At 39.4% G+C, this 18,151-nt stretch overlaps 1 protein-coding gene across 5 annotated transcripts in view; it reads right to left on the bottom strand.

The window, feature by feature from the left end:
• The window catches only part of stau (double-stranded RNA-binding protein Staufen), a 252,712-nt gene extending 235,409 nt beyond the window's left edge, over positions 1–17,303 (bottom strand). For all 5 annotated transcript variants that reach the window (XM_067154523.2, XM_067154524.2, XM_067154527.2 and 2 more), the window contains exons 1-2: positions 17,158–17,303; positions 16,952–17,040 (exon numbers count right to left, since the gene is read on the bottom strand). In XM_067154523.2, coding sequence (XP_067010624.2) covers positions 16,952–17,010 — 59 coding nt within the window. In that variant the 5' untranslated portion in view covers positions 17,011–17,040; positions 17,158–17,303. The remainder of the gene's footprint in view (positions 1–16,951; positions 17,041–17,157) is intronic.
• Between the last annotated feature and the right edge of the window lie 848 nt (positions 17,304–18,151).

Here is an 18,151-nt window from a genome sequence, read left to right as displayed (position 1 = left end):
TTACCAGCCCTATACTGGACAGCAGGAATACGAGAAACAAGACTCTGTTCCCTAATACATCTGTACTTTATTAATGTTATTTGTATATTTCTGTTGTCTAGAGATATGAATTTTGTATTGGAGTTACTTCACAATAAAGCCACAGGTTAAATTTTAAAATTTAACAGCTGTTAAATAATTTCTACATTCAAATGATAGATTCACGAAGTGATGCCAATAATGTTACAACTCAGGGAGTTCAGGAGAGCAAAAGATACAAAAGTTTCTTAGCACTTAGTGTCATCAGAAAATCACTGCTGCAGTTGTTCTCGTGACTCTTTTGAAAAACTATACATTGTATGAAGTGCATAATTTGTATTCCTGAACTTTGTCTTTGATAATACGATGCTTAGCAATTGTATGTCAGCCATTTCATTTCCACCAGTTACCAGGTAAAAAAATCCACTAGAACTCCAACTAGACACTATATTAAAAAATATATCCACAAGACTTGGTGCAAAAGCCACTAAACTGACAACACTGCAGAAAATCCATTGGTGACAGGACATTCTTCAAAAGCTAATAGACTTACACAGGGAACCAATCTTCCAGCCAAGCCATTATTCAACACACCTCTTCCTTCAACTATAAGATAACAATGAGTGAGGTTTGACTGATTCCATCTGTACCAACAATAGCAGTTTAAAAAAGAATTGTCAAGTAATGTGAATTGTTCACCATCCAAGGTTAATATTACCAAATACAGTAGAGACAATATGCGACACTTCCGGATTTAGCCTTGCTAAAATGGGAGACAAGTCGCAAGTGGCGCTCCTAGTGCCTTGACCTGAAAATTCGCGCTAAATTCAAATATCAGTGGAAATATATATACGGAAATGGATAAATAAATTAAGTCTAGAAAGAAAGTGTTACTAAGATATTAACTTCAAAGTTGTTAAAGCAATTCTGGATAAATGAATGAAGAATTATTTAACAGGTTATTATTTAAAGACTAAATTAGACATATAATCGAGATGTGAAATGGACTGCTGTGAAAGGGCTTGATCTTTAATTTATGCATTAGTTGTTTAGCTTTAGAATTCCTGCCTGAACGTTCACGGCTAGATTTTTCTTTTTTCTTATTTAAAAGCATTGTATCTTCATATTAAAACACATGTCAACACAAATATCGACACATTCCTTACAAACACGATTCAATGAATTTACATTTAAGAGCTGGACAATTTTCCTTTTAACTTGAAGCCTACTAACAGAAAGAAAATCTATAAATTTAGCCTCAAAAACATTCAAACTTTCCCTATAAGCAATAGACCTACTTGCCATAATGCCATTACATTAGGGTAAAGCAAATTTGCATCATCATATTGTTTCAACAAAATATGTACACTTCTTAAATCACCCATATTTTCTTCAGTGCTTGACAACGCATTACGGCATTCTAAATGGGATAACTTGGAACACAACCAGCCACACTCATATGCATATGTGTTTTCCTGAATTAAATCAAACCCACAGATCACACCTACAACAACACATCGGTATCGAAGGTTAACTGCTGCACTATACAATAAAATATGCATATTATATTTTAAGCCAGTTAAAATATGGGTCGAGCAGGTCAGAAGATTATGAAGTACTATAAAAATATCTTTGTCATTGGAAGAATATATATGCAAACACAATATTACTTACATTTTCTTGTCACGAGGTAAACGGAAGAAAGACCGCGCATTCTTCTCTACTTCATAGTTACTGCAGCCAAACACAGCACATACCTTTCCCCTCATGTTGAGAGGAGATATCAAGCAATGACACACGCTACTATTTAATTATGTCAACTCACTGAAAACACATAAATAACACCAAAAACTTCACACACAAATACACGTGCTCTTATGACAGAATCAGTAGTTCTCAGGTCAATCCGCTAGAGAGAGCTCTAATAGCTGTCCCTCGATATCTCGCTGAGTGTCGCGTATTGTCTCTACTGTATTTGATATTACTTCACAAAAAAAATACACACGCACACACACCAGCATTTCCATTCACTTAAAACTGCTAAGAAAATGCAGCGTCAAGAACCCCTCGACAAAGACCTACTGTAAGGATTTTATTTCACACAAAGGGGTTTAATGTCACAAAGGTTTTGCAGTCTTTTAAGCAAAATAAGTCTTAAGTAAATAATCATTTATTTTAAAATTTAACAGCTGTTAATTCTGTAATGGGTCAACATGAAAAATATTCCCAGGTTGGTGATTGCTCAGGAGCTTTGTACAACATAATCATCAGGTTTCTGCACTGCAGTTACCCCAGTGTTGTCAGACTGAGAGAACTTTTCCACGAACGAGGAAAATATGGAAGTGGTTGTGATACCGGGGCAAAAAAGGAAACAATTTATGAACAAAAAACAAAAACAAAAAAAAGGTGGGAATTTTAACATTGCCTCTCCCTAGTTACATAAAATATTTTACCGTGCCTTCCTTTGTATGAACAAATGAACCATCCTCTTAAAATGAAAGCAATGTTCTCCCTAGTATCTTTTAATGGGCACACCGCCCTGTAGTTTTTACAGACCACCCAGCTAACAATCTAGACAGATGCTAGTTACATAATATTAATACATATTTGAGTTGTTGGATGCTCCAAATTAAAACGTAAATACTGTAAAATAGTTTAAAACGGCTTATTTAATAAACTTCGCTATTGTCAGCAAAATCGCATAAATTACACGGGAGTTTAAACGTTTAGCTTGACTATCGTGTAGTGTTGTGCTCGAGCGGTGTGTGGATTAGCGAGGAATCACATACGATCACTCGATTCCGCATGACGTTACAAACATGTGCGGCACTCCACAGCAACCAAGTGGTAAGCCCCGAATTGACATGATTACGAACAAGCAGTAGAGTAGAACACTAGTTCAGAATACTCTTATGTCTTGTTTGTGATAATAACACTAAAATAGTTCAATTTTGCAGTTAATGTTTACCTGGCTTATATCATTATCAATGCCCTGAAGGGGATAACTTGAGATTTTATCAAATTCATTTTTTACGTAGAATTCCCTGCCCGGCTACTCATTCCTGCCACCCGGCTGATGAAAATTCCTAGGGAGATCACTGGAGAGGAATACTTTCCTTTCATATAGACTAGTATAGCATATTTTGATGTACAGTATTATTGCACCAACCCTGAAACTCCCCACGACAATAGGGTAGTCACTTAACAATTGGTTATAATTAAGTGGTTTAAGTTTTAACACTTTGAAAACGATGTCACCCCATGTGGGGTGACGGACCCTCATACAAAATATAGTATGTCACCCCTCATGGGGTGACACGGCAGTGTGTCCAGGCCTTTCAACTTTAGGCTGTCGCACGAAACTAGCGCTACCATTCGCTGTTGTATTGCATTGCTTGTTCACGTAAGGTGTTCATAGAGTGCAGCGCAGTGCCCATTCCTTTCTCAGCACGCTGGGCATTGCGCAACAAACAGTGGAATTTCTCTGACATTTGTCACCCCATGGGGTGACATACGCAACCATCAGAATTCAATTATTAATGGCAAGGAAAATGATGTGGATTGGAGTCTATTATTTCTTTATTCTTACATACTGGTTGAGATTTAGCACTCAGATGAAATTGTAAACCGGGGCTACGTGTGAATAAAATAAAATGTTTCTGCAAACCTGGGAATATTCCCCAGTAATTGTCACTGGCTGATGATTTGGTTGAATCATTGCCCGATGCAGCACCGGAATCTTTGCTAGTGCCCTCACTACACAAACTACTGTTGAATTCTGACTCGGAAAAGGTGGCATCACATTGCAAATCCTAAATGTCAACATCTCTTGATTCAACACTCGAACCCTTTTCAGGTTGTTCTTCTATCTCTCTATCGGTAATCATGGCTTACTCAACACAGAAACACATAACATGAATTAATTTCTTGTCATAAAACTGTAAATTACAAGCAACTTGTTGAAAGGCGCGTAAATCAACACCTCACAGTACAGAGCACAGTGTTCCACAACAACAAAGGTAAAAAGGCCGTCACCCCTGTTGGGGTGACATGCGCTTTCTCTGTTGCATAGTCAACCTAATAACCATATGTCACCCCAACGGGGGGACACAAAAATAGTAACTTTGAACATAAAATATGTCTTTGATTATCATCTACGAATGAAATTACGAACATCCGTAGCCCACAACAACCTGAAAAATGTATACGGCATTTCAGCAGTTTACCGCGGAAAAAGCAAATGTACACTTCGACGCTAAAGTGTTAAATGTATTTAGGCCTATATTACTTATCAATAATATTTGGAATGAATGTGTACAAGTGGCACACTTAATTGCACAAGTGGTATATAATAAGGTACTGTACTGAATGTGAGAGATATGGAATGTTTAATGACAAAAATATTTCAGATTTTCACAATGCAATCTGCTGACAAATTTGTACACTATGGTACACAGTCGGGACTGCTGGAGTGCTCCTCCGATATTACCGACATGTATGAATAATGGACCGCCTAAAGGGAAAGGTGGATTTTCAAGGTGAATTGTCAACTACAGAAGAAGAACAACTTCTGGTACACTGATCAGCCAGAACATTATGACCACCTACCCAATAGCCAATATGTCCACTTTTGGCATGGATAACAGTGGTGACGCGTCCTGGTATGGAAAAATGGGGCCTTTGTAAGTCACTAGAGGGATTTGGCACATATGCACACACAAGTCACTTAATTCCCATAAATTCCTGGGGAGGGGATGAGCTCTGACGCCATGTTCAATCACATCCCAGATGTGTTCAATCTGGTTAAGATCTAGTGAGTTGGGAGGCCTGCACATCAAGTGCAAACCACAACTGTGTTCCTCGTAAAACTCCATCACACACTTGGCCTTGTGACTTGGCGCATTATGTTGTTGAAAAATGCCATTGCTGTTGGGAAACACGATCATCACGAAGGGGCGTACACAGTCTGCAACCAGTGCGCAATACTTCTCGGCCATCATGGTACCTTACACGAGCTCCACTGGACCCATGGATGCCCAGATGAATGTTCCCCAGAGCATAATTGAGCTGCTGCCAGCTTGTCTCCGTCCCGCAGTACAGGTGTCAAGGAGTTGTTCCCCTGGAAGACGACGGATTCGCAAACTCCCATCAGCATGATGAAGAAGGTATCGGGATTCATAAGACCTGCAACACCGCCACTGTGCCAACATCCAGTGACAATGTCACATGCCCATTTCAGTCGTAGTTGCCGATGTAGTGGTGTTAAAATTGGCACATGCATGGGTCGTCGGCTGCGGAAGTTCATCCTTAGGAGTGTTCAGTGCACTGTGTTCAGACACACTTGTACTCTGCTCAGCATTAAACTCTGATGGTAGTTCTGCCACAGTTCGCCCGTCCTGTTTTACCAGTCTGCCCAGCCTACGACGCCCGGCATCTGTAATGAGGGGTGGCCGCCCAACACCTCGACGTTTGGATGTGGTTTCACCTTGGTTCCGCCAGTTGTTGAAGACGCTCACCACAGCACTCCTCAAACACCCGACAAGTCGTGCAGTTTTCGAAGCCCGTGCCGAACCTCCGGGCCAACACAATCTGCCCTTGGTCAAACTCAGAGAGATCGTGTGCCTTCCCCATTCTACACTCGGACAGCATGCTTACTGATACTACATGCACCGTGTATGTGACTGACTAGAAGTCATTCCTTGTCAGGTGATGCTGCTATCACCTGGACAGGTTTATATCAATAGTAGGTAGGTGGTCATAATGTTCTGGCTGATTAGTGTATATTAGATATATTACAACAATGACTGTTTGCGTTTAGTTTTGTTATAGCAGCAAGAAGCTTAGTTTGATATTTATGATTATAAACATCAGACTTGTGGGAAAAATCAGGTAAATGACTGAAATTTGAACAATGTGATGGGAATTTCAATTGTAAATATCTGGCAACACTGAGTTACCCCTGTAACCTCAGGGGCTACTGTTTGAGAGGGAACAAATTATGACCCTATGAATAATAGTCCCAGCAAGTGGTTTTAAGTCCAATGAATTCATAGTAGCCTTGATCAACTTGTGATCTAATGCTTTAAATTTAAAAACCTCACATCTCTTCTTTGTCTTTTCATATGTTAATTTAGATTATTTTGTGATGGATCAAGCCAAGCTTCATGAAAATGTAGGCAATTCCAACAACTGACTGCCCTGTTCACAGAATCCTGGCCCAAAAAATTCAGTCACAAAATGTGGACAAAACCTCTTAGGCTTTAGAAGCCCTGTATGTTGATTCTGAATTGCAATGCAGCTTTCCAGTGAAAAGAAACATTCTGAGTATTCTCTTTTCATAGAGGAAGATGCTGAAACGGACAAAAGTCCAAGAGAAGCAGACTATTGATGCATGTTTAAAAATTACTGTAGCCTAACTCTTTGCTTTTTAATACAAAACTTAATAGTAGCCTAGATAATGCACAAAGCACGTGTGTTTGCATTACCAGTGTTGTTTCTCACATGAAATGAAATGGCGTATGGCTTTTAGTCCTGGGAGTGTCCAAAGACATGTTCGGCTCGCCAAGTGCAGGTCTTTTGATTTGACTCCCGTAGGCGACCTGCGCGTCATGATGAGGATGAAATGATGAAGACGACACATACACCCAGCCCCTGTGCCAGCGAAATTAACCAATGATGGTTAAAATTCCTGACCCTGCTGGGAATCAAACCTGGGACCCCTGTGACCAAAGGCCAGCACGCTAATCATTTAGCCATGGAGCTGGACAATTTCTTACATATTCTTATATTATAAGAAGTTACTCAATTTCCTTTGTAATGCATTGTTATGAAATTATGTTATAATGACCAGCATAAAGCTGTTTAACATAAAGCTCCATTTTCAGGGACAAATCTAGAGCATTTATGTAGTTTTAAGCTTAAAATATAATTTAAAATTACTTTTAAGAACAAAAGGGAAAGGGACTGAATGTAGCAGAGAATGCGTCCTTATCTCTGGTGCCACTATCACTGTCACTGGGAAAATTACGGTTACAGCAAAAATGGAAGCCTGTTTGACAGATTCTAAAACCAAGTAGTAAACATATTCAGGGTTTAACCAAAACGGAATTTTAAACTCGGCCAGAGGTTGCCCACCGGCACCGTGGTCTAGGAACAGCGAGCCTGCCTCTCACCTGGAGGCAACAGATTCAAATTCCCAGCCAGACCAGGATTTCTACCTGGATCTGAGTTCTACTCAGCCAAAGCAAGAAGTCTAATGTTGAGATAGTGGCCCCAGTCTAAAAAGCCAAGAATAACAGTTGAGAGGATTAGTCACGCAGAATCAGCGGCCCTGATAAAGACAATGTGTCGCAATGCTAGAGTGCCAATCTCTTCAAACATATCACTTAGCTTCCACAGCCTCTCCTATCAATAGCTTCAACGTTGACCAAATGAGGTTAAGTGAACACCATTGCAACCTCGGGCTGGGACTGAAACCTTCCCAGACATTCCATGGTCCAATGTGCTGTCACAAGTGCAATTCTGGTTTTATGCAAGTCGTAAGTAGCCAGGCAAGGAGTGGAGGCCACAGCAGAATAACATTCACCTCACTGACATTTGCTGCTTGCTCCCTAGACCAGCTGCCAGCTTCATGTGTCTATTCCCAGCCCTGTACAGCAGCCTTTCCACTTTCTATAGAGGTCCACGATTTGCCCTAAGATTTTCTATCCTCATCTGCGCTGGCAGGCGTAGACGAATTATCTTATCAGCTATGGTTAATGTAATTGATAATATACCATATTTCATAAGTAAACTTATATTAAGAAATTGGCAAACCATTAAATGAAGTATTTTCGGACTATCCATACAAATAACATGTGTTCTAAAAGTTAACACTAAGCGAGTTGGCCGCACAGATATCAGCTTGCTTTTAGGAGGAAGGAGGTAGTGCCACTGTCGGCAGCCCTGAAGATGGTTTTCCGCACTTTCCCATTTTCACACCAGGCAAATGCTAAGGCTGTACCTTAACCCGATGAGTGCTACGCCCGCCTACAGACGGGCTGACGCGGCCAGTCCACCAGTGTTATAGACGTCTATAGACTGTGTGCGGGAATTTTAATTTTTTTGAGTTTCCCGGTTCAATTTCGAGTGCGAATTTGATCTCTGATATGTTCTGCCATCTGTTGGTCATTATGCAGAACTAACTGATCAGAGATTACAGCTTTGGGAAGTAACTTACAGAGCTTTTTGTAGACGTCTGTGGAGTTCATCTGTGATGTAAACCAACATGGCGGAACAACAATTTAGTTGCTCTTGCAGCGACATTATTTCGGATCACAGAATCTTTATTAACCACAGCGGAAAGTGGTGATGGAGATTATCATTTTAAAGAATTGTTAAGCGATTTTGAAAGTGAGAGTGATAGAGAGAGTACCGGAAATATTGTATGCGAGAGAGAAACAGAGCCGCCTCCTAAACGAAAGATGAAAAACATGGTGAGTACAAAAGCTATTTTATCACTAATTTCGTGGCGGACGGAATACTTTTCTTCAGCAGAGTTTCAGGTAACTGTGACAGGTTCTGAGAGCAAAGTAATATTTGATGACAACCCGAAAACCTTTGATTTTTAGAAACTTTTGTGCCAGTGGAGTTGGTGCAGATAGTTGAACAAATCGGCAACACAAACAACCAGTAGAAAACATTTAACTATCACCACATTCCAGGTTTGCAAAGTATTTTAAAATATCAACTTATATACTTCTAAGAAGTTACATATATTAGTTGCCTACAGGTTTTAGGAAATAATAGTATTTTGGCCTCTTTAATTTGTATAAAGATAATGCACACATGGGCACATAAGTGTAATTTTGTTTTCTCTCAAAATAATATTGAACATAAGTGTAGGATTTTCCATTTGCATTTAGATTTATAAACAACCAACATTTATAAACATTTTAAGGTAATGACCGCACTGATAAGTTAAAAATTGAGGCTTCTACAAAAAAATTTTACATATGAATGAAAAAACTCAGCACTGAGGTAACAAACAGTCAACTGGTAACTCAGCACCTAAAAGGTTAATTAAGGCCACAGTCGCTTCCTGCCCACTCCTAGTCCTTTCCTATACCATCGTCGCCATATGACCTATCTGTGTCGATGTGACATAAAGCAACTTGTGAAACTTTTAACATAGCTACCAAGCTACAATAAGCATTTGCCTTTTTATGTAGAGTTGCCAACTCAAAAATGTATACCTGAGATTTAAATTTTAAACTGCTGTTATATTGCTGTGAAGGTGCAATGAAATTCTGAACATTGAAACTTTAAGAAATAATTCAAAAGAAACCTGAATATTATTGGGAAAAATTGTTGCTGAATTTGGCTACATTTTAAAATTATGCATTGAGGAATCCTGTCCTGCCCTCCAAATCTTGAGTTCGTTTTTAGCAAATTTGACAAAATCACAGCATCAGATGTCGAAATTATGACCAGCCAAAGTGCAGCACAAATTCCATTTTGTTAGAAATTGAAGCGCAGCATATTTACCTGAAATGGATTAATCAAAGGGTGTATGCCAATGTACGGTGCTGCCTGTTGTAAGTGGCAACTAAAAGGAGACCCGGGGGCTCTCAACTTGGGAGCATGGGTGGCAATCATGGGGTCCTAGCTGAGTCTGACATTGTTTCCACTTACTTCTGCCAATCTCCTCACTATATTTCCTGTCAGACCTCCCTTGATCAACTCTATGGATTGGTTCTAAAAGGACCAATGCCAAAAAAATGTGTTTTCAAGTTATGAGCATTGGAAGTTTTGCTAACAGTTTTCCAACTATTTCTTTCAACAACTAATTTTAAAATATAAGTTTACACTTTCTTAATGGAAATCAACTGACTAAATACAACATTCCCAGGTTTGTAATCTTTGTCAGCAACCTAACATAATTAACAAAGGTCTTATTTCCAGTAATTAAACTAAGAGTTTATTTAATATTTATCGGAGACAATGGCTCTTCTAATATGTTCTAGACTAGGATAAACTGCTTTTGTGTCCATTACTATCACAATTTTGATCAAACTGACATTGGTCCTTTTAGAACAAAGCCACAGAACTCTTGTTTCCTACTGACCCACATGGCATTATGTTTACAAGACCTACAGTGTCTTTCATTTTAATGTCGTTCGTGGCCAGTCATTCTCTGAAGGGTCAGACCTCTTCCATTTTCCTTCTGATTAGTGTTCATAGAGGATAGCTGTGCAATTGTACTTCCTCTTAAAACCATAATCACCACCACCCGAGACTGGCAATCCTGAGGTTGATACAGGCGTTAAAGTGAGTACTGTTTTATTATAGTGCATCACAAGCCATTGCTTCTTATGATATAGGGTGGTGATTGAAGTTTCATGGGATGAAATATGACACTCGGGCCCGACAGGGTTACTTGCAGACGGGAGGGGAAAAAAAAAGTATGGGGAAGGGACATGAAATTTGTGTTCCCCATTAGGTTGATGCTAAGGCTCCGCTGCCAATTCAAACACCGCAACTCTGAACTAGAGACGCCTATGCTACAATTACTAATAAGCACCAACATATCGGCAAGAAAATTCCATAATCTACAACATAAAGGTATATTCTAAATGACTGTTCAATAATGAACCATCTTGTTTTAAGCAATAATGTTACCGCATAACAAGTAGCTCTTAAGCATACTCTCCTGTACATGTCTTAACAAAATTTTCCCTTAACCACCTGCCTGCAAGTATGCAAAGATGTGAATATTTTCATCACACATAGTGCTCTCCATTATAACAGATCAGGAATTCTCAGGAAGAAGTTTGTTTCTGTTACTAACATTGTATGGCACAGAAGTCGTCGTACTACCAAGCCTATCTCTAATTTCAAATCGTTTATCCTGTAAGGATGCACGTACGGGTAAAAATTACCCAGGCGAAATTGAAATGCTCTTCAGGCCTCCTCTCTTTCAAGTGAACCCATCCAAATGCCATGACCTTGAATCAGTTGTGCAGCTTTGTTAGTTCTGCTCACAGTGTGAGAGAAACATAGACTGTGCAAATTTCACCCATGTACGCACTCATACATTTCAGAATGCCATTCTTGTTTATTGTTAACTACTTTGTTTTTACAGACAAACAGTGCAGTAATTACTATTAGACAAGTGTACTTTATAGTATGGGTGTGTTTTTCAGCAAGTTTATGCAAAATTTAGTGAATTTCAGGAGCTGAATATGTATGATGCAGAAAGAAATTATAAACATGTTGCTCCCAAGGAAGACAGCAACAGCGCAGCTAGTGATGACCGAGAAATTGACAATGTCGAAGAAAGTGATCAGGCGCATTCCTAATATGTTTATTTCCTCTATAGGAATTAGTAATTGACAACTGCATCTTATTTCAAATGCTCAAGTCATCTATAAAGCAAAAAATCTCAACTATGAATCTACACTTCATTGAAATTGCTTGAAAATGCTGTCCTTGGATCTCACAAAGGAACATTTGGCATCGAGAAGTAAAATTCTGACTCAACCAACAAATCTCTGAAGTTGTCTTCAGTGGCTTTCTGGAGAATCTGAGGAAAGGAAAAGTACAGTCCTCAGAAAGCATCACGCAGGGAGATGGGAAGACCATAGAAGTAAAACTGACATGAAAACCAGAACATGTTGTGTAACATGCGAAAAACTAAATTTGCAGGAAACATGCGAAGCCTGTGTATGTGGGGAATGTGTGGAACAAGTGAACAAGCAACAGGAATTAACAGACCAGGAGTGAAGTGCAATCAAGTCTCATTTTTTTTAAACATCATTTATAGTTCCTACCCTCTGCTTTTCCCTCTATACCCAATGGATGTTTATATGTGACCCTTTTGATACACAAAATGTATGTCCAATATAGCTAATGGCTTTACGTCGCACCAACAGATAGGTCTTATGGCGACGATGGGATAGGAAAGGCCTAGGAGTTGGAAGTGGCCGTGGCCTTAATTCAGATAAAGCCCCAGCATTTGCCTGTTGTGAAAATGGGAAAACCACGCAAAACCATCTTCAGGGCTGCCAACAGTGGGATTCGAACCCACTATCTCCCGGATGCAAGCTCACAGCCACGCACCCCTAACAGCACGGCCAACTCGCCCGTTATATCCAATATAAACAACTGAGTGATGCCAGTGTATGTGTAAGCGTTATCAAAAACTTATTATTTCAATACCCATTCATATTATCACAAGTTGCACATCGCCACTACTCCGAAACTATTACAATTGATTGATTTACTACATAAATGTATCATCGACATGGTTTACAATAATTATAATTTAGAATTAAGAAGGATTTTTGCTTGTGGGTACTTTTCACCCATCGCACGTCCTGCCGCGTTAACTGTAGTTGCCAAAGGACTGGAACCTAACCTGACACTAGCGGTAAACCTCTGGAGATTATTTGGTGGGGACTATATTCACTGCCTTGAGGTCCCTTCCAGAATTCTTTGTCATGACAATGATTTACTGAGCTACATATTGTGCATGACGGCATTCGTCAATAAGCAGTGTGTCACGTAATTGATTGATGTCGTGTGGTCTACAGAGAGGCCAGGTGCAGGTCTTTCTACTTAATAATGTTATTGGCTTTACGTCCAACTAACTACTTTTACGGTTTTCGGAGACACAAAGGTGCCGGAATTTAGTCCTGCAGGAGTTCTTTTACGTGCCAGTAAATTACCGACACAAGGCTGACGTATCTGAGCACCTTCAAATACCACCAGAATGAGCCAGGATCGAACCTGCCAAGTTGGGGTCAGAAGGCCAGCGCCTCAACAGTCTGAGCCCCTAAGCCCGGCAATCTTTCTAGTTCAAGCCTATGGGCGACCTGCATGTCTGGGTGGATTGTGGTGGTGATTACAATGAGGTAAGAAGAGGGTGAAACCCGGTGTCATCACGTAGCCTACTCCTGTCAAATAACGTCTAGGGGTCTGCTCAAGGCTTAATGTCCCCATCTGATGGACAAATAACCATCAGTAGCATCATATGCTCTCTTTATGAAAACTGCGAAGAGGTTTGGAACTGAATCCAGCCTTTTGGCTGCAATCTAGTGCCTGGAAATTGTATACCACCTCTCCTATCCTGCTAGCCAACATTCTGATGGTGAACATTTTTTTTCCACCAACAGTACTTGAACCGGCTAACCATGCTATCAGATCATAGAAAGTCTTCTTCACTTCAGTCAAATAAAGGAAAGATGAGACATTATGATATAAACATCAAATTCCAGGTTTTATGCAAAGCAAAACATACTAATAATTTGCAGGCTGTGAAAAAGTGCAATGTATTTCAGTGTTTCTGAGTGAAATGTACGGATGTTGGCAGAAGGGTAAAGTAAAGTTTAAGAATTCTGGCAAATGATGTTACTACTTCTACGATGACAATTATTATTATTATCTACCCAGTCTTACCATAAATACTGTCCCAACTTTTGAGGGTGGCTGTACTTCCGCCCGAACGAGGGACCAGCTACAAAACCGGTATCGTGAGGCACGAGTCATTGTTGGTTGAACTGCAGAAGTGTACAGTTGTCAGTTTTCAAGATGGAATGGGGGGAGCATGAGAATCGTGTGGCCGTGATAGCGTTACACAAGGTGGGGCAATCGCCAGGGGAGATTTTCAAAACCCTCCAGAAGCTGAAAATTAGTAAGAAATTTGTTTACTGCACTATAAATCGATTTGTTGAGGTTGGAACTGTGAGAGATCGCCTGCGGCAAGGAAGACCACGCACAGTACGAATGCCAGAACTCATCAGAGCAGTGGCGGCTCGTGTGCAACAAAATCAGGTAAAAGAAGACAGTCAGTGATAGCTCGTGAGTTACAGATATCAAAAATGTCTATGTCTCACACGTTAAGCATTGACCTGGGACACCATGCTTACAAACGATGCAAAGGACATCTCCTGACAAATGAACTGAAGCGCCAGAGGCTCCTAAAATCAAAGCGCTTACTTAGGCGTTACGCGGCTAATGGTCATCATCGAATCCCGTTTACGCATGAAGATATTTTCAGTGTTGATGAGACTTTCAACGCCCAAAACGACAGGGTATATGCCCATTCCTCTAGAAAAGCTGGTGAAAAGGCTTTTAGGTAGCCTGAGTAGAACTCAAACCAATGCTCAGATACAGGCAAAAATCTCCAACCCGGGCAGGAATCAAACTCTCAGCTTTCATGTAAGAGGCAATATTGCCACCCCAAGGGACAACTGCTGGATTGTATAGCCCTAGCAGCCTGAACACACAGACAGCCATAACTAAGAATATGTCCGCTGAGATCCCCTCTCCTATTCCATAGCAACTGGCATCGCAAGTCTCGGGAACACTTACTAGGCCACTCAGTCACTGCCCATGGTTCACAAACTAGGACGCAACTACAGCAGCCCACACTATTTCAGTAAAAGGCTAGAAAAAAATGGGTAAAAATTCCTTAGTGGCTTAAAGGAGGGCACTCAAACTTGCTTGTTTCTACAGACCACAAACCTGCATTAAAGTATTATCAGGGTGTTCCCAAAATTGATGGAAGTAATCACACAGTGGATTTATCGGAAATAGCCATAACTGGCACATCCACTTTGAGCAGCTGTAGCCATGTTTGTGCACAAGAAGTGCTCAAAATGTGCCACAAATCTGATGTTTTTTTGGTTCCTGAACAACGTATTTTTGAGAGTTGTTGGGAATCTTGTAATATTATCAATGAAAGAATTTTACGTTTTGTTCACAGAGAAAGAACAGACATCATAGAACTTGTAATGATCAGATGATACATTAAATAACAAGACCTTACGAAATAATTTCTGACCCCAAAATTAATACAAATATCCTCTCTATTCCAACTGATTGCAAATAGGCATCACTCTTAAATGATTGACCCTGGGTTATATATGTTTATTGGGATGTTTTGGAATGTACTAATAGGGTGTGGATAAAATAATGAAGTACTTCCAACCTTTTCTTTTACTTTTTTTTTTACAAATTCTTACATCACACCAACAGATAGGTCTTCAGTGCTCTCCCCACAAATTTTCGTTAGCCACGTTGCACGAATAAGTAGCCGGGTGAGAAATACTACGTAAAAAATGAATAAAATAAAATTTCAATTTATTCCCCTCACGGCATTAACAATAATATCAAACAGGTAAACACTAATTGCAAAACTGAACTATTTTAGTGCTATTATCCAGAACAAGACATAACAGAGTATTCTGAACTTCTAGTGTTCTACTGCTCATTCATAATCATGTAACACCAGGGCTTACTACTCTGCTGCTGTGGAGTGCCATACGATTTCTTGACGTCATACATAATCAAGTGCTTGGATGTGATTCTGGCGGATCGTAACGGACGCTCCTATAGGCAATCCCGTGAACTAAAAATAAAAAAGCATCACCGGCCGCCGAGCTTCAGTGTACAGCAAGCGGAGTGAGTGGAGTGCCTACACTAGGGCTATGCCAGACAGAAAACTGTTTGAGCCTTCAACTTGGTGCATGGCACAGTTGGTAAAGATCTTAAATAAGATAATGATAGTCATGTTCGATTTCTAACCTGTCACAATAATTCAAGCTAAAACTTTACTAAAACTTCTCACCACATTTTTTAAATCTCTGTAGATAGTTGTTAAAAATATATATTTATTATATTGAAAATAGGTCCCCTTTTGCTGCTTATACAACACATAAAATAATTAATCACTCTGCAAGTATACATCACATAGGCTATGCAGTGAGTACTGTAAAATACTTCATATACTTAGTCAATCCCAGAAAGTGTAAGTGCATCTTCAGTAGTAGTTTGAAACATCTTGGCATTCTAAAACTTTTCGTAATAGGCTACTTAGCCAAATTTACAATAAAAATTTGGATCTTCTGTACCTTGTAGGTACAAACTCAACAAACCTAAAGATAGTTTTCCTTTGTTTTAAATAACCTTCGGTGGTGGTGATTATTGTTTTAAGAGGAAGTACAACTAGGCAACCATCCTCTATATTAAATAACCTTCCCCAAAGTACTCCTGTGTAACCCTAGGATTTTCTTCACCTTATGTGTGAAGCACTCAACAAACCTAAAGATATATTTCCTTTGTTTTAAACGAACTTCCCCAAAGCACTTCTGTGTAGCCCACTTGGTACCATGTTCTGCTTCTTGGCTGAATGTTCAGCATAGTGGCCTTCAGCTCAGAGGGCCCAGGGTTCGATTCCTGGCCAGGTCAGAGATGTTAATCTTAAATGGATAATTTCCTTAGCTCAAGGACAGGAGTGGTGCGCTATCTGCAAATTACAACACTATCCTCCACCACAACACGCAATGTCCCGCACACGGCAGATGCCACCCACCCTCATCGGAGGGTCTGCCTTTCAAGGGCTGCACCAAGCTAGCAATAGCTACATAAAATGAATGACAAATCTATTTGGTACCCTTAAGTCAAACCGTCCCAATAAACACACCATGTTTAAGACTATAACACGATGTCGATCATCCTCATTCACTTCCAGAGTGTTACTTCTGTTGAAAGAGTTTTAAAAACATTTGTAATTTTTATTTTAAATACTACCAGATATGCAATGGAATTTTAGAGGCAACTTCCTTCCTCTACAAATAGCATTTTAACAAGTTTCAACACGAATGGAGTCAGTGCCCATATGACACTTCAAGTGCACATCAACAGATCTCCAGGTCACATCACATCCTAAAAAGCCGAACTCAATTTGTTTCACAACTCCAGACTTCATTCGAATGGATATTAGTAACTTCACGAAGTCTACCATTGAAACTTCAAAAAAATGTTGCTCCAGCAATCGAATATTGTGTAGGTCAAGTCTGTAACATCAACGGGCGCAACGCCATGCTTCGCGTACCACTTATAAACACAATGACAAATTTAACACAAAGATCTGTAGTTGAAAAATACAAACCTATTTGCATCACGAAGCTGATTGGGTGGGATCGGCACGGACTGCTGGTGATGCAACATTTCGTTAAAAGCAACAGCGGCAGAATATAACTGAAAACATAAATAAATACGGCATGTTGATATGGAGTATTGTACTAACAGTAGGAAACAAATCAATCTAAAGACCGGTTCAATTCTTTAAACACAACATTTCTATTAAAAACCAACCTGTACTCTTTATCTATTTCACTTCAACCGTACTTTAAACTTTCTTGTTTAGGTTGAGATGAAAAAGAGATGCAAAAGATGGTTAACAAACGTCTTTAAAACGTCGGCAAACAGTAAAGAAAAATTTCGTTTAGCATGCGGCCATGTTGGTCTTCTTCCAGTGAAGCTTTCCCAGAATCGCCTGTAGAGGTCTCTAGTCATTAGATCAATGTTGCTATGGTTACGGGCTTACGGGGATCCTCGATTAACCAGTGTGTTGGGTTTATTTGTACCTTGTGTAGGGTATTGTAATCTGTGACCACTGGGATTTACGTGGTATTACTACAATGACATTCGTGGATATCCCCAGTGATTTGCAGCGACAGATGGGGATTGCAAATTTCTCCCTGAATTTGTACGTAAGAAATTTGCGAGAAATATGAACAAACATATCAAGCAGATGAGTGTCACACGATATTTCCTATCATTTCATTATATCTGATCTGAATAATGGGAATGACTTGACTTTTACTCAAATAGCCAATATTTAAGATGAACTTAAATATTATATTTAAGTGGTCCGCTCATTCAATACATATGTAATTTATTATACTTAGTACCGTACATGTTTCGTCCCCTAAGGGACATCATCAGCTATCATAAACTACAATAATATATCAGAATATCAAAATTACATTTAATAATAAATTACATTTAATAATGTAATTTTGATATTCAGAGATATTAATAATAAATTACATTTAATAATGTAATTTTGATATTCTGATATGTTATTGTAGTTTATGATAGCTGATTACATGGGCGCCCGCAGGATCTTTTCCAGGGGGGGGGGCACATTAACAATTTTCTTGAATATAAAAGCCAATATAACGTCAGCAACATTAAACTGTTTACAGAAACTTCCAGTTATAACATATGCTAGATGACTGTCAGTAATTTCAGTTTATGAAATAATCTGGTATGATATTAAACAATTGAACATCAACATCTTTAG

This window comes from Anabrus simplex, chromosome 10 (assembly GCF_040414725.1).
Source record: "Anabrus simplex isolate iqAnaSimp1 chromosome 10, ASM4041472v1, whole genome shotgun sequence".
Lineage (NCBI taxonomy): Eukaryota > Metazoa > Arthropoda > Insecta > Orthoptera > Tettigoniidae > Anabrus > Anabrus simplex.
The sequence above is the reverse complement of the archived record's forward strand: the minus strand, read 5'-3'. Positions and strand labels throughout refer to the sequence as shown.